The 22,689-nt window shown below is 38.7% G+C and overlaps 1 protein-coding gene across 2 annotated transcripts in view; it reads left to right on the top strand.

The window, feature by feature from the left end:
• The window catches only part of LOC118413239 (1-phosphatidylinositol 4,5-bisphosphate phosphodiesterase beta-4-like), a 58,520-nt gene that overhangs the window by 27,539 nt on the left and 8,292 nt on the right, over positions 1 to 22,689 (top strand). The window contains exons 5-25 of one of the 2 annotated variants that reach the window (XM_035816484.1): positions 8,038 to 8,193; positions 8,675 to 8,754; positions 9,634 to 9,687; positions 10,439 to 10,520; positions 11,498 to 11,598; positions 12,075 to 12,129; positions 13,137 to 13,245; positions 15,138 to 15,348; positions 15,732 to 15,825; positions 16,177 to 16,256; positions 16,529 to 16,613; positions 16,764 to 16,854; positions 17,130 to 17,198; positions 17,456 to 17,574; positions 18,105 to 18,255; positions 18,824 to 18,908; positions 19,760 to 19,884; positions 20,486 to 20,537; positions 20,945 to 21,047; positions 21,809 to 22,073; positions 22,567 to 22,671. In XM_035816484.1, the coding sequence (XP_035672377.1) occupies positions 8,038 to 8,193; positions 8,675 to 8,754; positions 9,634 to 9,687; positions 10,439 to 10,520; positions 11,498 to 11,598; positions 12,075 to 12,129; positions 13,137 to 13,245; positions 15,138 to 15,348; positions 15,732 to 15,825; positions 16,177 to 16,256; positions 16,529 to 16,613; positions 16,764 to 16,854; positions 17,130 to 17,198; positions 17,456 to 17,574; positions 18,105 to 18,255; positions 18,824 to 18,908; positions 19,760 to 19,884; positions 20,486 to 20,537; positions 20,945 to 21,047; positions 21,809 to 22,073; positions 22,567 to 22,671 (2,272 nt within the window). Of the gene's footprint in view, positions 1 to 8,037; positions 8,194 to 8,674; positions 8,755 to 9,633; positions 9,688 to 10,438; positions 10,521 to 11,497; positions 11,599 to 12,074; positions 12,130 to 13,136; positions 13,246 to 15,137; positions 15,349 to 15,731; positions 15,826 to 16,176; positions 16,257 to 16,528; positions 16,614 to 16,763; positions 16,855 to 17,129; positions 17,199 to 17,452; positions 17,575 to 18,104; positions 18,256 to 18,823; positions 18,909 to 19,759; positions 19,885 to 20,485; positions 20,538 to 20,944; positions 21,048 to 21,808; positions 22,074 to 22,566; positions 22,672 to 22,689 lie in introns of both variants that reach the window. The other variant, XM_035816475.1, reaches the window with a different exon arrangement.

Raw genomic sequence — 22,689 nt, 5'->3', positions numbered from 1 at the left:
TCCAAGCAGGACACAGTTATCTAGGCTATCCTTTGTAGCACAGATTCATGAATTGGGGTCACACTTCGTTTGTAGATGTATGATACTGGTCTGTAATTTACGTTGTTTGATGAAGGCTTAAAATCTTGCAATTGGGTCAGGAAAATTATCAAATTCAATATAGGACAGAGCATGCAGAATCCTTCACTAGATTAATACTAATAATAGCTTTGTACTGTTCATCCTTTGCGTATCTTTATTGCATTGGGATCTCTGATCAAATTGAAATATGAGAAATTTTGATCATTTACATATCTTCTTTAAACAATGCAATGTACCCTTTCCAATTAACTTTGAAAGGTTTTGCCAGTTGAAATGACTGATAAATTAGACAAAGTGATAGCATCTTAATTTGCATTTTGAAGTAATGAGATCTGCCTGTGCTGAGTAGTGTAAGGTCACATGGGAGAGCCATGTTCTAATGTTCTGAAACATAACTGTGAATAGGGAAGGGATGATGTCAAAACTTCATTCATCATTTCCAAATAAAAGTTATTTGTTAAGCCTTCGAGAATCTTCATGGCAAAGCTTATCACACCTGGACATTGTGATTGATACTTTATACTGGACCAGAGTATAAAGACCAGTAGCACTATGTGTATTTTTTCCCCTCAAAAACTTTAAAAAACATGCAAAAGGCTCTGCAATGTATCCTTCACTATCTTTTGGAACAGGTTTAATGCAAATTCAGACACTTTTTGCATTTAAACTCAGTTCATTTTTCATGAAAAAAAAAAGGACAAAAAAGCACCATCAGTGTCCTAGCCTGTCCCTTATGTTCAGATACACAGTCTTAAAAATCAAAATAACTATTATTATATTAATGGTCTCACATGGCAAATCACCATACTTAGCAAACTAAGGGTTAACGAGTAAGAATATGTGCTGTTGCTGAAAAGCTGGGGAAACTCATTTAACAATCTCGTGTACCATTTTGCAAATCAGACAATCTCCTGATTGCCAACCCCATCTATACAAATGGGCTTTTATTTTGTAATGGTGTGTGAAAAGGTGGTCACATGTACAGCCATGTTCTGATGGTGCAATTATACAGAAATAGTTCTGTTCTGGGCCATAGATTGTCTCAAAACTTAGCAGGGTAGTTTGAAATGAAATCATTTTTGTCTGACCCAACAAGGGAAGCGCAAGGCTTGTCATGTATTTTGAGCTCAGTACCCAAACAGTATGTATCTGTCTGTGAAATAGATGGAGGCTTTGAGAGAGGGAGAGAGGCTTTAAGTAAGTTATTTTTGTAGTTTGCAAAGAAGGAAGTGATGTTGACATGGTTAACAGCTGAGTTGTGAAACTTCTTATGTCCATAAGCTGTTCCAGTCAGGACTGAATTGAAAAGCTTGCATTTTTTACACACATGGAACTTACAAACAAAGCTATGGAAAAAACATGCATATATGTTATTGTATAAACCTTGTAGCTTGCACTAACTTCCGCTTGGTTGTTTTGACTCAACAAGCTTAAGGATTGTTTTCCCTTTTCCTTCCCTTAGTACACAGCATTAGGTTGTGGTCTTATTTTCATGTTTCTTCCTTTTATTTTTGTAACCAAATTCTACAGTTTATATTTTCAATGATTTTAAAGATTTTTTAATCTATCATTGATCAAGATGATGTAAAGATACATGTATACTTGCATTCATAACATCATTCAAATTAACCACTTCTGGTAAATTTTTCATCAGGTATTGCCATGCCAGTGACATGGACATGTTATCAGTACATGAGGTTTCCAGATGTCTTATTCCTTAAGCTGTTTGTCGCAAGGAAGTCACAGACAAAAAAGCTGTTTGCTCCCAAAATATCATTGCGACTTTCCAGCACGTTTTCTATTGTGAATTTTGGCTACTATGTATTCTATGAAACGCAGTTTGCAAAAGGTGTCACAAAAGATGGATGTGTTTTTACAAGTAACTTCCTCACAGGAAGTGAATGCAGGGCTCGAAATTCATTTTTGGGATTAGGTGCACTGGTGCACCCAGCTTAAAAAATTGGGTGCACCCAAAAAATTTTGGGTGCACCACTTAAATTTAAGTAATAACCTAATAATAAAACTTAGTTACAAGCTATCAAGTTCTTAAACAAGTACCATGACAGACAATTTTATTATCTTTCTAACTTAGATGTCAAGAATATGTTGTATACTAGTACTTTGATATCTTTACATACATAAACCTAAAAAAATATTTGGGTGCGCCCTGTGCACCCACAGAAAATAAATGGGTGCACAGCTCCAATTTTGGGTGCACCTGGGTGCACATGCACCCAGTATTTCGAGCCCTGGAGTGTAATAATTCGAGTGTTGTTGTAACTTGGTAATAGTTTGCAATGCCCTGCATTAGAACTCTATTGCCTTGTTCAATAACATGTGTCAAAATCCTTCTCCAATGCCATAAAAACATGGAGTTTGTGATACAGCTTATCTTTTATGTGCCATACCCAAATGGAATAAGTCTCTGCTCCTTTACGTTTAACAAACTGATGTCTCTTTGAAGCAATGTATGAACTTGTGAGACTTCCCTGTATTGTAGATGTTTTTGAGATGTAAATGTGAAAGGGTTTTGTTTCCTGGAAGGTGACCTTGCTACATTGGACGATTGGCACATAATTTGCTGGTGATGTTCAGATTTCCACATTGAAAGCAAAAACTGGTTAGCGCTAATGTCGTTAATGCATGCTCCGACTTGTCAGTGCTCCAGCTCAGCGAGATTCTTCAGAACAGATAAAAGCCTGGCATCACATTGTCAGTTTTGTAAATGGTGGTTGAAACATACAAATGTTAACGCAATGCATCTCAGTTGCAGTAATACAGGTTTGGGATTCTTGGCTGTGTTTCAATTTTTGCCAAGCAGATATGCTATGAAAAAAGACATCAACAACTCTTTCAGTATTTGACTGAATCAATGTATTAAAGAGTCAGTAAATTTCAGAAATCTTCTCCCTGTCAGTAATTTTCACTCCTCTATGCAAAATAAGATTGCATGTATAGAGGAAATAACAGCCTGGTTTGTGTACAAAAAGGTAGTGTTCTTCAATGAGATTAAAAACAAAAGACGATGGATAAAAGTACTTTTTAGTTTTTGCTAACATTATAGTATCTGTGCTACCAAGATGGCTTCAGCATACAGAGAGGATTTTCCTATTACTTGATAATATGAAGTTAGAGATGTGCTGTCAGTTGTTATGTATGATGATTGGGAAGAGTTGATCTAAGTCTTAGAAGTCATGTATGAAGAACCAAGGTCTAATGAGCTAAAATCATTAGGTCTATGATCATTATTCAGCTTTTGTGGAAGATAGATGTATTCATGAACTGAACTGGTGTCAAATGTGCTGTCTATGGTGCTGAAATCAGTGTTGGTGATGGCAGACCTTCCAATGGTACTGAAGTAAGTGTAAGGGACATATCTATTGTACTGAACATGATGTAATTTATGTCAGACCTGTCTATGGTGCTGAAAGCAATGAAATTGTTAGTAGACCTGTTTTTGGTGCTGAAATCTGTGTTAGTGATAGTAGACCTTCCAATGGTACTGAAATAAGTGTTAGTGATAGTAGACATATCTATGGTACTGAATGCAGTGTAAGTAATAGCAGACTTGTCAATGGTGCGGAAATTGTTGAGATAGCAGATCTGTCTATGATGCTGAAATTGGTGTAAGTGATGATAGACATGTCAATGGCGCTGAGATCGGTGTAAGTGATAATACACCTGCTGATAGTACTGAAATAAGTGTTAGTGCTTCTACACCTGTCTATGGTACTGAAATTGAAGACTTGTCTGTGGTGCTGAAAGCAGAATTGGTAGTAGACCTATCTTTGGTATTGATATTAATGTAGTAGCTGTTTATGGTGCTGAAATAGGTGTAAGAAATAGTAGACCTGTACTGAAATAAGTGTAAGTGCTACTAGACCTGTCTATGTACAAATCATCTATAGGTCACACAATTTACCTCTATAACATTTGTCCACATATTTCAACCATTTGATTTTGAATCTACTGCATGTCCTTAGAAGATGTGAAACATTTTATCATTAACGATCCATTCTCATTGGAGTTTGCAATTCTGTGTCCCAGTGAGGGATAACTCTTTTTATTTGCCTTTTCTTTGCATGGTTCTAAAAGCCTTCCCTGTGGCAGCTAGCACACTCATTTTTGCGTTTCGTCGCCCTCTGGCGACGAAACGCAATGTATTGGGTTTTACCTTCAGTGCTTGCTTCGATGCATGGATGCATGGATGCATGGATGCATGCTTGGTGCTTGGTTTGGTTCAACACGACCGCATGCAACTGCTACAACTGTTTGGAAATACCATTGCATTGTGGTTTCGGACTTCAATATCCTGGAAAATGGCCATATAACATCTATTCCACAAGATTGCACAAGAAAAAAAATGATTTTATCAAGAAAGCGACCGAAAATCGACATAAATAATACTATGTAGTGAGGTTAAAGCATAATGTACACTTATATATAATACATGTGACAACTTAGCTCAATCGGTAAAGTCATATGCCTTCGGATCCGAAAGGCCCTGGTTCGAAACAGAGAGTGGATTTTTTTTTTTTTAAATATTGAAGATAATATATAAATATTCTATTCATTTATTGATAGATCTATTATATTTTTATATATCATTTTTTATTTATTTTAGTATTCATTTCATATATGCAAAGCCTTTGTCTTATGAACAGGACTTCATAGATTCCAAACCCGGCATTCGAATTTTTCTGTTCATGGTAATGGAAATACCGTGCAGCAGCTCCTATGCGCGGTAAGATGATTCTCGCAAAACACTCGCCACTAAACTACTATTCATGATGTAAACAGATCTAGAGGCTCTTGATGTTGTTTGCATGAAACTCCATCAAAAACAGCGATCCTTTCTTACAGTAGCAAATGCTCCATTGTTAAGTATCGACTACACTCATATCCAATACACGTAACAACTTAGCTCAATCGGTAAAGTCATAGGCCATCGGATCGGAAAGTCCCTGGTTCGAAACCGAGAGTGGATTTTTTTCTTTTTAAATATTGAAGATAATATATAAATATTCTATTTATCTATTGATATTATATTTTTACATATCATTTTTTTAAATTTTAGTATTCATTTCATATATGCAAGGCCTTTGTCTTATGAACAGGACTTCATAGATTCCAAACCCGGCATTCGAATTTTTCTGTTCATGGTAATGGAAAATATCGTGCAGCGGCTCCTATGCGCGGTAAGATGATTCTCGCAAAACACTCGCCACTAAACTACTATTCATGATGTAAACAGAGGCTCTTGATGTTGTTTGCATGAAACTCCATCAAAAACAGCGATCCTTTCTTACAGTAGCAAATGCTCCATTGTTCAGTATCGACTTCATTCAGAAGTTTTCAGACAACACGGATGTGGAAAGTCACACCGCTCGACACAAAAGTATGGAAATTTTCATGAATATTAGCAAACTTATCCAGGAAAACAAGGAAGAAATGTTGTAAATGCGGAAACCAGTATAATAGAGATGAGGTAGCTGTTAATTGGTTTGACATTTGGTAGTCAATTTAGATAGAATCTTGTCACAGTGCTGATGGTGCTTTTTCAAGTGTACATAAGTACCTGAATATAATTGATAGATTTTATAATGAACTTATTGTACATTTGAAATAAAGTTGTAAGCCAAGACCAGCTATTAAACAGTACTCCTTTCCAAAATAACAATTTTTCTTATAGACGCAACAGCCCTTGAGTGACTTTTTCTAACAGATTTTACTTCAAGAAAAAGACAGTTCACACTCATAAACGTAGACGAAACGCCAGCTTTTTTAAAAGCACTTGTTTAGTTATTTTTGTCCTTCATCTCTATTCTATATTCAGATCTTTGCAAGGTGCTAAAATAGATTCATGAATGATGATGTTGAAATTGGTCGCTGCTTGAGTATCAATATGCAATACACCATCTCTGAAGCTGACAGCAACAGATGATGACCTTTCTGTTGTACCAACATCAGTAAACATCAGGTATACACATGTCTCCATCATCCATCTTACTCCATTACAGACCTTTCCATCATACTGACAGGGGTGTAATTGGACTCAACACCTGAATATGCTAGACTCAGTGGCAGTGGATGACAGACTGGTCTCTTTTGTGAAGGCCAGTTGTAATCCAATCTGAAATAAACTGGCTATGCTGTGTTGCCATAGATAATGTGAGTGGATAGGGAATTTCTTATTGATGGAAGACCTGTCTATAGTTTTGGACATTTTGTCATACTGTATGCTAGTATTATTGAGTAACAGACCAATCAGGGGTAACTTTATTGGCTTGGAAAAAAATGAGCTTGTTCCTTAGAATTTCGGACTTAAAAAGCAGTTGAATCATTTACAGAAGTACATTTTTGTAATGTAAGCATTACAGAATTAATGTAAGGTGTGACAGTACTTGAAAACTTGTCTATTGTACCCAGTTGTCTAGTTAGCTATACTTGCTATACTCTACTGAATGGTTGCTTTCTCTTCCATTTGAAAGAAAGGGTTAACCTCCAATGTTTGTTCCAAACACTTTCTACCCGTGCAAGTGCTGCTTGCTGCAGTTGTTCCTCTGTCCTTGTGCACATCGCTGCTCTCAAGCCAGCGTTAATCACCTCCTTCAGTCTGGCATGATTCCATTTCAGTTAGCACCACGGCCGTCCCACAAATGGGGATTCCCACTGTGAGAGTGAAAAAAAGGGACCAGCGAAATGGTCCATTTGACGGGAAGATGTCATTTAGCTTCCTCCATGTGGAAAATTACTCCATCAAGTCACCTGCGGGAATGTAGTAATTCAATCAGGGTTCAATGTAAATGGCTTGTTGTGCATTCTCCTTGTTGCTCAGTCAAGGTGAATAGTCCTGTGCATTGTATGGGTATTTGTATTGAAGAATTTGTACTGAGACCTATTTGCTCTCGTACATTGTACCTCCCCCTTCCACATTGAAAAGGAATCCTAATTTTTTTTTTCATTCTGGATATGACACATACAGTAGGAATTCATAATAGCTGGAAAGTGTCAGGACCATATGACATTGAAAATTTTGGAGAGATGAGAAGAAACACTGTATGTATTTAACGCTACCATAAGATTGGAAACACAAGATCTCTCAATTTAGTGCATAATGCAAATATTATTATTTGTGCTGAAAAACACATTCATCTGCATGATGATACAAATATGATCATCATAACTGTTTATATCCAACAGTACCAAATAACTGTGACTGTAAAAAAATATGTGATTGGAAAATTGAGTCCAGTTTAGAGAGGTTATTTGTATTCCAAACAGTCAACGTTTCTCCAATGGTAGCCCATTGATCTATACGGCACAAGACTCGTCATGAATCATAACAACAGCAATGAAGAGCCTGAGAGTGACAAGATGTGTAAGCTTGCTGGGAATTGCATTAGGTGAAGCTATCGCATTGCATTAGCATCAGGGACCATTTTTAGGGTGCAGACTTAAATGACCACATGATCAATGTATAATAGTCATGCTTAAGGATATTTGGTGGTTTGAGGCCATGACCTGTGACATAACTGGCATGGGGTTTGCTAGATTTGCACAGCAGGCAACCTCTGCGGCAGAAAACATGGAGGTCAAAGGTCAACAACACCTGATGTTTACAAGATGGGGTCAAGGCTGTCCTCTATCCGCCAGCAAATAACAGCTGTTAACTTATGATCATCCTGGTGTGTTAAGTGGATCAAAAACATGAAAATCATTCACTTGTATGCTGTATATATTCTCTCCAAGCAGAGGTTGGTGGGGAAAATCACGACCTTTCCCTTATATGCTGTAATTTTTTATCAGCCTCCCCACCAACTGGTAAAAAAATATGGCATAATAAAAAAGAGGAAATTTCACAATTTTCCCCACCAACCACTGTTTGGACAGTAGTACAAACTGTATAATCAGCCTGTAAGCTACATGTACATCTGTTTTCCGTGTTATTTTCAGGATGGGAAGGTTCTCTTGGATGATAAGTCGATTGAGGAACTGGAGTCTGATGACAAAGGACCAATCGATGATCGGTCCATCACTGTTGTCAGTGCAGAAGACATGGTCAACCTAAGTATCATGTACATGGTGGCCGATGATGCAAAAACTGCCATGGTAAGGAACCCAGCCAGCGCCATGGGCTAACTCTATTCATTCCCCTTGCTGAAATGTTGAAAGCCTTTCAGGACCCATAGTCAAATTCTAACAGACCTAAAGAAAACATGTTAAAGCTTGTAGAGCCAACATTACATCATTGAGACGGCAAAGGTCTGCCAAGGCTACAGGATTGCCGCAAGAGGAAAGGATTATGGGCTAAGTCTGTCGAGGCAAATGAAATAGTATGTGTCAGAACAACATCGTGCATTGATACCTCACGTACAGTGGAACACCTGATGTGTTGGTTTCATGTTTCACTGCTGCAAAAGAAGAAGTTAAGTGTATTGAATGTATTATGTTACATTGTAATTTGTATGCTAAGTGGTATATTTGCAGGTGTAACGTTGCAATGTACTGTAATACAGTATAAAACTTTGCACATTGATTATGATGCATTTTTCCCATGTCAAACTTAGAGGATGATGAAACATTTTTTCAGACATGGAGGGAAGGGATACGTGGTCTTCTCCATAACTACAAGGCAAACAATGTGTGTCCAATGACACAGTTTCAAAAACAGTGAGTATCTAAGTCTGGTATTATTATTAAAAAAATATTTATTGCATTTCAAATAATCATAAATGGCTCGGACATGGGAACAGAGATGATTACATAAGGAAAATAGAGATAGAAGACAATAACTGAAACAAACCTCAACAGATACAAACATAAACCACGGATCTGAACATACTAACAGTACTACAGCAGGAAGAAAATAATACCAGGTATTATTTGCAGGGTTGCAAAAGGAAGACTGTTGGTTATGTAGGATAGCTGTTTATTGCTTGCTACGTCTAACTGTTTCTGTAAGAAGAACAGCAAATATCATTTTGCCTGTTGATACAGTGCACAACTAGTGCACAACTTCAAATCTCAGATTAACTACTTTGCAACCAATCCATTGGTTGATGTGATTTATCTGTGGGACCAGAAGAACCAAATTTGAACAAAACATTTGTCAGTGGTCTTTTTTTTTCATTTACTTGAAGTTCACCACAAAACAAGGCTCATGGAGTCACTCATGCTTTTTGGGTCACAGTAATGGATTCTGAAGACAGATGTTTGTTTACCCTTGTCTTAAATTTTTTTAGATTGTACCCCACAGGGAAGCAATCTACTTTTACTTTTAGGAATGACTAATTGCAAGTATATCCAAGGTACATGTAAGCCAAGCTATGTAACTTAGTAAGTTAAGTACAAGCTGGTTCTATCTAGAATTGCCTAGTTTTTGATGGAGGATATTAGAAAAAAGCAGCTGCCTTATGGTAAAAATGTCACCATTGTGGAGCCAGCCGTGTGAAATTAGGAATATATGAGTCGCCAAGGTTACTTTGTCTTAACCAATTACTTAATGACTGTACATGGACAACATGCAAAAATATTTTTCTCATGTTATAGCTGGATGAGGCTCTCCCTCCAGGTCAGCCCTAGTGGCAAGATTCCTGTCAGAAGGTAAGGACTCTCTCTACGGTATTATCAATAGCACCAAGAAGCAACAGTTCCTGATGACAAGCAACCATTATAACTATTAGAGACGTTTCTGCAAAATATACACCCTTCTGATGTTATTTAACATTGAACATTCCAAGTCATACTGCTAGTTATTTATGCCTGCCGATAGGTAATCTCTAAGTTAATTTCCGCCCATGACGTCATGGTAAACTGGGCAGCCGGTTCAGAACCTGGTACCATTACTTGCAAAAAATATTCTTTTTGATTAATTTCAGAAGCAAATGATGATGATGGTTCCAAGAAAACAGTGTATCATCATTATGACATACTAACAATTGCAAGTTTCCTTAATGTTTTTTCTGCCTCTCAAAAGGAAGTTTTTGTGGTTTTGGTGGCAGGTTCAGAGACTGCTGATGTGTATGTCACAGGCAGAACTTATCTTGATAACTTTGCAACAGGAATCAAGAACTGGAAGTATGATTGATATGAGCTCATGTTCAATAATTTCATCTTCATTATTTCTAGATGGTATACTGTATGTGCATGTAGGTACATTGATGTTCAGCTTGGGTTCAGTAAAATCATTGTCTGAGGAGCCATTTGAAGAATCATGAATATCAGAAGAAGTGTTAAGTATTTTTCAGGTGTCACGTACTGGCAATAAAGGTATGCTAAAGGTGTAATTGTGCTATGTTTGCATGACTAATTATATTGTAATGACGTAGTATACTACAATATATCTTCCTTGCAGTATCACAAGAACATTTGCCTCTGGCAAAACAGAGAAGATGGTTTTTCAGAGTCTGAAGGACCTTGGACTTCCAAATGGAAAGGTTAGGAATGGATGATTTAGCCAAAGTAAATGGCATTATGCAATGCATTTCAATCAGAACATTTCTGTGTGAGCCAAGCTGGCTACTAGCTATAGTTGCTCTCTAACTTTGGCAGATTATTGAAGATTCTGTATCTAACTGTGAATGACGTAGATACAACCTGCATGGGAGAGATTTGCACAATACTTCTCTGTTATCTGCTGCTGTCGTCATTCCTGCAGTCCAACAGGTCTAGAACGTCCCACTTATTTTCTTTCCCAGCCATCACGAGGGGATGTTAGATGATACAAGTGAAAGTTGTGGATTTGCCTGTCTGAACGCATTTGCTTCTAGATTTGTCACCAAGGCATTGTGTACTGGGAGGGTAGAGCAGGTACATTCATCAGTACCCACAGTAGACTTAGTTCTGGTAATCCCTATACCTTATCTTCTGGGGTGTAAATGGGATGTCTGTGCAAAGAATCACAGAAAAGGGCCATGCCCGCCTTTTTCTTGTAGAGGGATATGCATCATGCTTTGTTATCTTCATTGTCAGGCTGTGCTATCAGGTCTGTTCTGAGGATGCATTTAGTGTAGTAGCTACTATTTCACCCGAGACTTGAAGGGGTGATAAAACATACCAGTATCCGCAAGATTAAAAAAAAAATACTGAATGAGTTTGCTTCTTTCAATGTATACTCTGGGAGGCCTTGTTTCCCAGACTAAAGGTGGTATCTCACTGTACTTGGGGCAATGGTGCCACACTACGGGGTTCGTTCACTGTGCCAATGTTGTGTTATTTTCTACGATTTTTTATAATTTAGATATTGCGTAATAAGTATGGCTTAGAAAACAAAATGCGCATAATGTAAAAAAATTTGTTCTTTATCTCTGAAATTCGTTATCTTTCGAACCCCGCATTGCCACACCAGTGCAGCAAGTGCAATGAGATACCACCTCAAATGTATTTCCTCTCTCCTTTTTCTTGACTAATGTAGAACGACGAGATTGAGCCGGCAGACTTTACTTTTGAGAAGTTCTTTGAGCTGTATAAGAAGATATGCCCAAGGACAGACATTGATGACCTCTTCCATAAGCTGTATGTCACATTCCTTAACTTACTATGGTTGTAGACCACTTTGTGGAGACATGTAATACTTTGAGGCATTTTTCTGATATACTGTACTGTACTGTACTGATTGGCATAACATGATTGGATTATTTTATATATATTATAGGTGGGGGAAAAGCAGTGTTCCAACTGCAAAATTTCGGGTTGCGCACTGAGCAACCTAGGTTTTTCTTTGGTCAAGTGTGTATTTCAAGCCCCCACATGTATGTGCCTGTAAAGTTAACTACTGTCATAAACAGAATTCATGTACCTGGTAATACAAATTGATCCAAACTACTTATTTTGGTACAAAAGTACTTTGTTAAGCTTAGATATCCATTTAAACGACACCGTTGTAGGAACTGTTTTTGGAGGTTATACTGATTTTGGTACATTTGAAGACATTTTTAGACACACATTGTAGATCACACAACCTGTCACCATTTTCGTTTTGTTTTTTCCAGGAATGGAGGCAAGGAGTACCTAACAGTTGACCAGATAATCAAGTTCCTGAATGAGGTTTGTACAGTCTTAACCTAATCGTCTTGCTACAAAACACTACAAGAAATACAAATTTGATGCAAAATTGCACGTTGAAGTTTGATGAAATCTAAGATCAGAAAATATTGATACAATATATTGAAATGTTCAGCCTATTCTTGATCCATTACTCAGATTTGAGACGAGTAGACAAACCTTAGCATGCTTTTTATCTGTGCTTGGGTTATGGTTGATGACCTTATTTGGAGCTATGTAGTGAGATGATCCACCCGTGTAGCAATGAAAATAATGTTTCCCCAGCGTACCTGCCTCTAAGTTGCTAATTGGATTGTCACCACCTTCTGCGAAAAAGCTATTTCTGCAGAATGTTTTTCAGAGCGAAAAAACTCAAATACAAGATTCCTTGTTACTCAGAACCACCAGAGTTTAGAGTAATCATTATACATGTAAAGGAAGGTGTTGCGTAGACTTCAAAGTCTGTCAATTTTTATCTACTTTCGAACTTCATGGGGGCCTAAGGTTTCATGCAGACATGTTTGCTACATCAATGTCCTGTCACCTGTCGGCTTGTGTATCATTATTCAGCCACCAGGAATTTTCCAAACTCAAGTTTATACAACATGCCTCCAGCTAGATTAAAAGCAATTTTACCGTACAGTGGGAACAGAGATACCTAATGTTTTGTATAGCTTTATGCTTCATGTGTAAAACATGATTATTGTTGAATAAGTTAAATATTATAAGAGGCACCACAATGCCTTGCTTTGAATGTACCGGTAGCCATTTTGAATGCTCAAATTTCCTTGGTGACACAAAAATCAATTACTGTACTCAAAACCATGTTTTATCCAGATAACAGCTCTGTACATTGACTTGGGTTCTTCACAGTTTTCTTCAGCACTGTTGATAAAAACAAACGTTGCTCACTTCTACAGTTACAGCACAGCACCTTCCGTTACTACATGTTTGGATGAATCTGTGCAGCTTAATGGATTATTATCTTTTGTTTCTCTGTCTCCACACAGCAACAAAGAGACCCCCGGCTGAATGAGATCCTGTTCCCGTTCTTTGACAGAAAAAGAGTCGTTGCACTCATACAGAAGTATGAGGTCGACCCAGAGTTCACAAAAAAAGGTCAGAAATCTTGTGGCACTCCCACATCTTCAAACTGTTATCTTGTTTATTATGATATTGTATGTATTTAAAAAATGCAACCATATAACCTCCAATGAAAACATTCATCCAGATATCTGCCAATTTGAAAAACAGTAGTTTACCTTTTCAGAGTGTTGATCATCTATTTTTCTTTTTATAGCATAATAACAGCAGGATGCTTTTGAAGCAGTTGTATTTTGTGATAGCAAAATGGGAAAAATAGCCTTTTACATAATATGTCAAGGATATGTAAGCCCTTGAAATGTGAAAGCATTTCCGTGTTTCTCCACCTTTTGACCCTGAGTAAGTATGGTTCAAGAGTTGTTCGAATATGAATATGCAGAGAGCATCAGCTTTAAAGTTTAAGCATCAAGACAAGAGATGCACTTTGTTTGAGTGTACCTTCAAGCACCCAAATCTCTTTAAAGCAAGTAATTAGGGTCAATAATGCTTGCTGCATCAGTGTTTAAGTTTGGAGGTAAGTGGTTTATTCAAAATCCTGGTACTGTCATCCTCCTACGTAGGGACATGCAACAGCCAAACCTCCTGTCTGGATGTACCCTGCTCTTTCAACCGTCACTCATAGTTCCTGACTGCCCTGCTTATAAATATTAATGAGCTTACCCTTATATATGCGAACCCCTTTTGAAAACTGAAAGGCTATTCTCTGATTGGCTGACAGCTGGTTTGGGGGGGACGTCCACAGGAACTAAGAGTGACGGTTGAAAGAGCAGGGTACATCCAGACAGGCGGTTTGGCTGTTGGATGTCCCTGCGTAGGAGGATGAGTACTGTCTGTGGTGCTGAAAATCTTGCTATTACAAAAAAACAAATACTTATGGAAAATAAAATTTGAAAAGAGATTTAGCCCTTTAAGATGGAAGGCTTTACTTTTCTGGTGCTCTTTTTTCCATACACTGGCTTGTTGATATCTCATTGTAGGTCTTGATAGTTGTTTTTTTTTGTTGGAGGTTGAGAAAAGTGTGGAATTAAGCTCAATAACCTGCCCTACTCTAAAATTTCAATACCATTTGTCTGTGGAAGACCAGTGAACTGTTTGGCTATTTGGCCTTTAGACCAATGTTCCAGCCAAATGAAATTACTCTGTCTGGTGTAGTCTATTACAAGGTACTCGAATGCGGTTAGCCAAGGGAATTTGCATTTTAGGTATGCATGATCAAATGGATTTCATTCCCTTGAAGTCCAGCTGCCTCTGGGTATACAGGGCTTGGGTTGATACAAATACCTAAGTAAGATAAGGTAAAGGACAAATAAATACTATGTTGCATTTAGTGCTGTAGTGCTTATGATCAAAAAGCTTTTGGACAGCCATTGGTCTGTTGGTAGCTCAAGCACCATGGAATATGGCATGATACACTACAGTATGATATGAATGTCAACTGGGTACTTAATAAACAATGCACAAATGCCTGAAAGCTAGTTACAAAATACCTGCATTGAATCATTGCTGACCTAAATTTCAGGAATAAGTAGATTTATCTAGCCCTAACTAATGAAAACCAATTACATGGTGTGTCAATGTAATCAAAAGGGAGTTTTTCACCCAAAACCTTTCAAGAAGGTAATACAGTCCACACTATCCAGCCCAAATAACATCTAATTGGATATGCTGCACTTAATTTAATAAACTAGTTAGGCTTAGGTCACATTTCCAAACGGGGGCTGGCCAGGCAGCTTTCGGGAGCAAAACGAATGATATCAAATACATCAAAATACACAAATATACATTCATGGGCATGATTTGTGTATATTTCTATACAAATTTAATTTTTTGTTTCTTAAAACATACCCGGCAGGGCTCCGGTTTTGAAGTGTGACCTAAGCCTAACTGACTGAGGTGTATATTTCCAGAGTGGATGAGTGTGGAGGGGTTTACTCGGTACCTGATGAGTGATGAGAATGCTCCAGTGTTCCTGGACAGACTGGAGGAGTACCAGGACATGGACCAGCCCCTGTGCCATTATTACATCAACTCCTCCCACAACACGTACCTGACAGGCAGACAGTTTGGCGGGAAGTCATCCGTGGAGATTTACAGACAGGTGCTACTGGCAGGGTGCAGGTATGACCTTAAAATTCATGCCAACAATACTCTCTGTAATGATAACATTTACAAAATAGTGTCGTTGAAATTTGGGGTAAGTTCCAATAAATTTGGTGTTGGTTAGGTAAAGTTTAGTTAATCCATAATGTCATTTACCAACACAGATGAACTTTCATGCTAGTGTTGTTAGCCTTGCATCGGATTTCATGTCCAGTTAGTAATACTTGATATTCAGGAAAATATAGCAGGACAGCTAGCTGAGTCCATGCTTGCTCTACAGTAACGGTTCGTTGAATGGGGAATATTCTCTTGGTTTTTCCATAGAAAAGAATCATTTTTACACAGCACAAGACCTGACTCAGTGCTTAAAAGATACTGTTATGATACTTGTACTTCCTCAGATGTGTAGAGCTGGACTGTTGGGACGGTAAGGGTGAAGACCAGGAACCGATCATCACTCATGGCAAGGCCATGTGCACAGATGTCCTCTTCAAGGTCAGTGGAAGAGTCTGAACTATTGTGTGAAGGTTTAATTCAGAGATGGAAGGAGATGAAGTACATGGGTCTCAGTACTGGGAAGGAACCCCTCCAACCATGCATGTTTATATGAATGGGATGTTAAAACTATTTGTTACAGGTTTTTATGTCTGACAGATGCAGCAATTGTTGGAAATACACTCAATGAGATTGAAACGCCTATATCTTAATGTGCCATGATTGTACATTTCATTACTTGTCAACCTAAGCCCCTTTATTGAGATACTCTTTGCTGTAAAAGTCATGCAAACTTTAGACGTTTGTTGACAAAGCTATATTATTGATATTTTTCTTTCCCGGTGGCTTTAGGATGTGATCCATGCCATTGCAGAGACTGCATTTGAGGCTTCTGACTACCCAGTGATTCTGTCCTTTGAGAACCACTGCTGGTGGGTTACAAATGATTGTCTAGGTCCATACACATAATACTGCACATGTACACACAAATCAGTTGGTATATTGAGCTCCCCATTATTTCATTGTTTTCTGGAAGACCCTAAGATGAAGGTTTTTCTATGAGGAACTACTTATTTGATCACCATTGACAATCTGGTTCACAGTAAATGTTCAGTCAAGCCAACAAGCTTTTAACAGTTATGTAGAAAGGAATTGAATCTTCTGTTGCACTGACCCACTGTTCTCTCAATAAATATGATCACAGCAAAGCACAGCAGTACAAGCTGGCAAAGTACTGTGATGAAATCTTTGGTGACCTTCTGCTCAAGGAACCACTGGAAGACTATGTGGTGGGTGGCAGCATTTCTGTTCTTGCAATTGAAGTTAGAGTTTAGCTGGCTATCTAATGACAGATTCAGTGTTTGTGATGACGTTTTTACAGCTTGTTCTCAAAGCTGGAATTAGTGCTCTCTAGCTAAAGGCTCTTTATTTGCTTCCAGCTGGAAGAAGGGAAGGATCTCCCTCCTCCCAATGCACTGAAGAGGAAGATCCTCATCAAGAACAAGAGGCTGAAGCCAGAGATGGAAAAAAGTAAGGAACCCTAATCTTTACCTACAGCCAAACATTCTTAGAATAGAAAGTGTCAATATTTGTTGTATAACGTATGTCAAGGTAAAATTTGCCTGTGTCTGAGTGGGCTGTGCATTACAGCAATATATAATCTCTGCAGCCTTTGTGGAATCCAAGGTTAAACACAGCTCCAGAGACAGATGGAGAGAAGCTTAAGACTGCTAAGCCTTCAGACAGCTTTTCTTGGAAAGTTCTGACCCATTTCTAAGAAATTTCTTGTTTTTTTTCTGTTCCAGAGCAACTGGAGCTGTTTTGGAAGGGGGAGGGTAACTTGGAGGTGGAGGAGGAAGAGCACTCTGAGTCTGGTATGATTCAGATGTTTCTCATGCATTATAAATGATAAGTGGCACAGCAAGAGGAGTTATTCTATCTAACTAACTCTCTCTAACATTATAAAGTCTTACACTTTGGGACCACCGTCAGTCTACTTGATATCTCAAAATACCCTGGTGTTAAATACAACAGATAAAGGTTACCGCGCGAATAAAGGTGAACTAGCGTTACATGTACATGCGTGATCATGTTGAAGTCTAGGTTCTAGAGTGTTTCCTGCTTTCAGGAGAAAACGGAGTCAGTTCTCCATCAGAGGACGGGAACCCACAAGAGTTCAAGTTTAATAAGTCCAACAGCAGCAGTGACATTCAGGAAGAAGGCAAAAATGGCTCCCTGAAGAACAAAAAGGTGGAGATGCTGGTCCATACATATATGTCTTTATCCCTCCTGCACCATATCCCTATGTTGTGGACCTGAAAGTCTGTGGTAAAAAATGTGTCTGTCTCCATGATTTCCCACCATTTTCTTAATTTCTTGTTCATTTTGCTGTAAACCCACCCTGACTACAGTATTCCATCTATAGTATTGTCTGTTATCCCATACTCTACCTCAGAGTTTGCTCCTGAAGCCTTCCTCTTAGGCCCATGAACATCCAGTAAGCCATCTTCAACCAAATCTAGTTTGTAAAGCCAGGCTTCAACTCCAGTTGTCTTTTAAAGAAAGCACCATGAAATTATTTATTGGAACCCATAAGTTAGTGGCCCTGGAGTAAAACTTACAGTGATCCATATACATGTAATATCCTTACAGTTAACAGGTCATCCTTATCCATCCTTGTCCTGCTCAAAGATGGTGACAGAAGGTCACCAAAACGTTGGTGACAATAAAGTAAAGTAATGGTTGTGTGAGTAAAAAAGAGTCTCTTTATCTATCCTCAGAGTGCGATGAGCCTATCTCAGGAGGAGGAACAGGCCATGGCCATGGCACAGTACCAGTACCAGGGGGCCACCACCAACGTCCACCCCTGGCTCTCCTCCATGGTCAACTACGCACAACCTGTCAAGTTCGCCGGCTTTGACGTGGCTGAAGGTCTTGTACAGGAATTACTGTTCCTTTGACTCTCCCAAGTACCTGCCTGTTCTTGAAGCTATCCCATGTTTCTGCTATTAGTTCAAAGGCTCATACAATGATGTAAATTCCAAAAGAAATGTGAAATGTGAAATATATTAAACTGATTTGGCATCAAATCAAAGAGGAAAACGACCACACGAATGTCAACAGAATGTAAGAAAGATTTCCCATCCTGGGCTAATGTTGTTACAGGTCTCTATTTCAATTCTACCTGCCTAAGTGCTATCAATTGCTAGAGAGAAAAATTTTGTTTATTGTTTCATCCATTGCCTTCTGACCAATGCTGAGGTATAATCATTATGTTTTGACAAATTTTCTCGGTGACATATATAGATAACAAAGAATTACTGAGCTCAGAGGCGTCAGTGTTTATTGTTTCATCCATTGCCTTCTGACCAATGCTGAGGTATAATCATTATATTTTGACGAATGCATTTATTCTAAAACTCAATAAGACCTTTTTGTTGAATATTTTGCCTGTATGCCAATGCATGCTTTGCATGACCTGTCTTATTTCTGTTACCAGATCGCAACATCCACCACAACATGTCCTCTTTCAACGAATCTGCTTGCCTTGGGTACCTAAAGACAAGTGCCATCGAATTTGTCAAGTATCCTTCATATGTGCATGCATTTACATCATTTATGTTCTTCATTATAAAGCCATGCCATTGTTTATGTATTGCTGCTCTTGCCATCTACTGCTATGTTTAAATGATACAATTGAATCCTTATGAACCATTTTATCTTTCAGAGAGGAATATCACATGCCACATGTCCTCCTTCAATGAATCTGCAGGGCTGGGCTACATGAAGACCAGTGTGATAGAGTTTGTCAAGCATCCTGCTTGTCTATGGCTACCCACCGCTTTTTCAGTGCATCTTTAATGCATGCTCACACCAAGCTCATACTGCATGTGGTTTCAGTTTCTTTCAGGGTGCAGGCTGTCCTCAAAATGCTACATGTGCATGACATATCATATGTTACACATATGTCATGTCTTTCTTCATCCAGAGTATGTTGATGTAAAGTGTTGTCATTAGTATGGTGATTCCTGTGTCAGCTTTGCTAGCTTTTTATTTCAAGGAGTAAGCATCTCTTATGCTTGACAACAAGGAATCCAAAGATGCAGACAGGAGCTGAACATTGTTGATATTTCAGGGCCCTAAGGTCTTTCATTCTGTTGACGAGAAAGCTAGTGAGCCCTGTCCAAGTCTGCCATGGATACCTTTGTCACTCTTTAACATTGAGTTTTCTCTCATTTTCCAACATGTGTGTGGCAGTGTGTGGTATTGCTGACAGCCTGTGCAAAGTTTCTGTGCTTCTCTGTTCTGACCTTACAGATTCTTTTATTTCCCTTAAGGTTGATTTGGGCATGTGCCCAGGCAGGATCTATAAAATGCCACATTTCTGGCACGTCTTGTGATTTGTACACATGTAAGTCCTTGACCAGCTTTTTAGCTATAACAAGCGTCAGATGAGCAGAATCTACCCCAAGGGTGCCCGTGTGGACTCCAGCAACTACATGCCGCAGATCTTCTGGAACGCAGGCTGCCAGATGGTGGCTCTCAACTACCAGACTCCAGGTTAGACCTTTGCCATCTCCAGTTCTGTTTGTTTCTTTCATCTGTGCTTATTTGTGACATTTTGATCATCCCAACGACAAGCGAGATGCGGTCGACCTTCCCTGACCCTTAGGAGGTTGATCAAGGAGGATGTTGGTCTCCAAGTCAGAAGCCTCGTGTCTGTCATGCCAGCAGAGTCATCTGGAGGGACTTCATAGTGCCACCAGATGGATGACTGGACTGAACTGAACTGATCAGTTTGGATGAGAGATTTAAATAAGAATGGACTTTTCAAGCTTATTATTACCTTTGGAACAATCTAAACATGTTTTACATATGAGTGACATTTGCATTACAATCTTCATTATTTAGTGCTTTGACATGTTCAACCATTTTTCCAATTAAATGTACTTGTATTGAATTTTTCTGCTACTTCATTTTAATGATGCTAAAGAATGTCACTCAAAATGTCCGCAATTAATTTTTTTTAAACGAGATTGTTCAAAGCAAGGTCATGAGACCACTTCAAGGCAGTGAACTACGGTCTGGTCTGTGATTTTTATCCAGTTGTAAAGATTGAATTGCGTTGAATTTTCAAGGTTGCATTTATTCCATTCTGTAGACTTGTCCATGCAGCTGAACCAGGGAAAGTTTGAATACAATGGCAAGTGTGGGTAAGTTTGAAGACAACAGTTAAATTTTGTTCAGTACAGTGCAGATATCTTATCTGCTTTTATGTCTGTATTTTGCTGTATTTCCTCAAACAATGTACATAGAAAATGAAAAGGACTGCCCCTATTGGCTACAGCCAATGATCTTGAAAAGAAAAATGAAAAAAGAAAAGAAAAACTTCCTGTCACCTCTCTAATGCTCTGCCAGGAAGCACCAGGAAAGTGTTCGAGTGCTCTTTGGACACTATATGTTTATATGTCGTAATTTGTTGCAGGGAGCACTGTAGATATCATAGGCAATGCATTATCTAGGAAGTAATGGTACATTTAGCTCACTTCATACACTGTATTTTTCACCAGATTTTAGCTTGATACCATACAAATCCCTTATGTTAACTTGTCTGTCGCAGGTATCTGTTGAAACCAGAATTCATGAGGAGACCAGACAAGACTTTTGATCCATTTGCTGAGTCCCCTGTGGATGGAGTTATTGCTGCTACAATTGAAGTTGAGGTAATGGTTAGAATATAACAAAACACTATACAAGAGCATAGTGCTTAGCTGAGGCAGACTGAGTGCCCAGTGTGTGAAATCTGAATCCATCGGTACAGTAACTCTTCGTCATGGCAGTGTTGTACAATCCCTTTCACCATGAAAGTTGTGGTAATAGTCTTGATGTGCTACAGGGCCACTTTCTTTGTGTAAAAAGGACTATGTGTCTTGTGTGTTTTGGCAGAAACTGTTTAAAAAGATCTTCCGAACTGTCAAAGGCTTTTATTCAGTGAACTTGAGGCTTTGCTGTGCTGTCTAAAATGAATGTACAGTGTGAGGGTACAGCTAACGAAAAGCCAATTTGCAACTTTTCTTTTTTCTGTTTGTCGATGTCTGGAAATAAAAGGATTATGCCACATCTTTCATTGGATATTGTTGGTATAGATGTCAACTGTGCTACTATTGAAGGACAAGTAAAAGACCTCGTATACCTAAGTTTACTCCTTTGTCATTCACCATGGCTGTCAAGATCTTTGCTTTCATAAAAAGTTGTAGAATTCTTCTTATCTGTCACAAGGGAGGTTACAAAGTGACATGTTCTTCTGCCACAACCACAAATATTAGATAGTAACTTTGCTCTGAATAAGGTAAAATAATGAATGAATGTTAATTTCAGGGCATTATTCTAGGACAGTGTAGATTGTTCATGTTTCGTATCATATCATTCAGAAATATTCAACTCCATTACTTTGATTTTTGAAGAAGCTGCTTCTTGTCATCAGGTGATCTCAGGTCAGTTCTTGTCAGACAAGAAAGTCGGCACGTACGTGGAGGTGGAGATGTACGGCCTACCCACCGACACCATCCGGAAGGAGTTCAAGACCAAGACCATTCCAGCCAACGGTCTGAACCCTCAGTACAATGAGGAGCCCTTTGTCTTCAGGAAGGTGGTGCTACCAGATCTCGCCACGCTGAGATTTGCTGTGTACGATGAGAACAACAAGCTGATTGGCCAGCGTGTACTTCCACTTGATGGGCTGCAAGCAGGTGTGGACACATTTGCCCTACCTTTGTTTTCTATTACAATCCAAATTGTCATCAGCTTGACTTTGCCCTATCATGTTTCCTATTGGACACCTAAAGTTGTCTTCATTCATAGCTAAGGTATAAAAGACCAGATCACTTCAGTGTCACTGACGGAAGATTGTAGATGCTGTCTGAAACATCTGACCGTTTCCAAAATCATATCCAGTTGCTTGAGTAACTGCTTTTTGGCATGTCTTATTACCTGCCTGGATGTCAAATCTTCATCGAAGTGCTAACATTGATTTGGGACATAGGTGTGACAGCATTTATGGTTTACTGAATTCAGTGTGGTCTCTATAGCCATCCAGTATGACTGTTAACACTCATGTACAACTAGCATTTGATAGATTTTGATATCTATGAGCTGAAAGACTACACCTGACCATGGAATACTTCAGATGTATACATCATCAGCACAGACTGATCCTATCTTTATGACATTGATTTTCCACAGGCTACAGGCACGTCGGGCTGCGGACGGAGTCCAACTTCCCCATGTCGCTTCCCTGCCTCTTCTGTAACATCAACCTCATGACATATGTTCCAGATGGCTTAGGAGGTATGACATAAGATGCAC

Source organism: Branchiostoma floridae, chromosome 1, assembly GCF_000003815.2.
Source record: "Branchiostoma floridae strain S238N-H82 chromosome 1, Bfl_VNyyK, whole genome shotgun sequence".
NCBI classification, from domain to species: domain Eukaryota; kingdom Metazoa; phylum Chordata; class Leptocardii; order Amphioxiformes; family Branchiostomatidae; genus Branchiostoma; species Branchiostoma floridae.
Note: the sequence above shows the minus strand (reverse complement) of the source record. Positions and strands in the feature narration are given on the sequence as shown.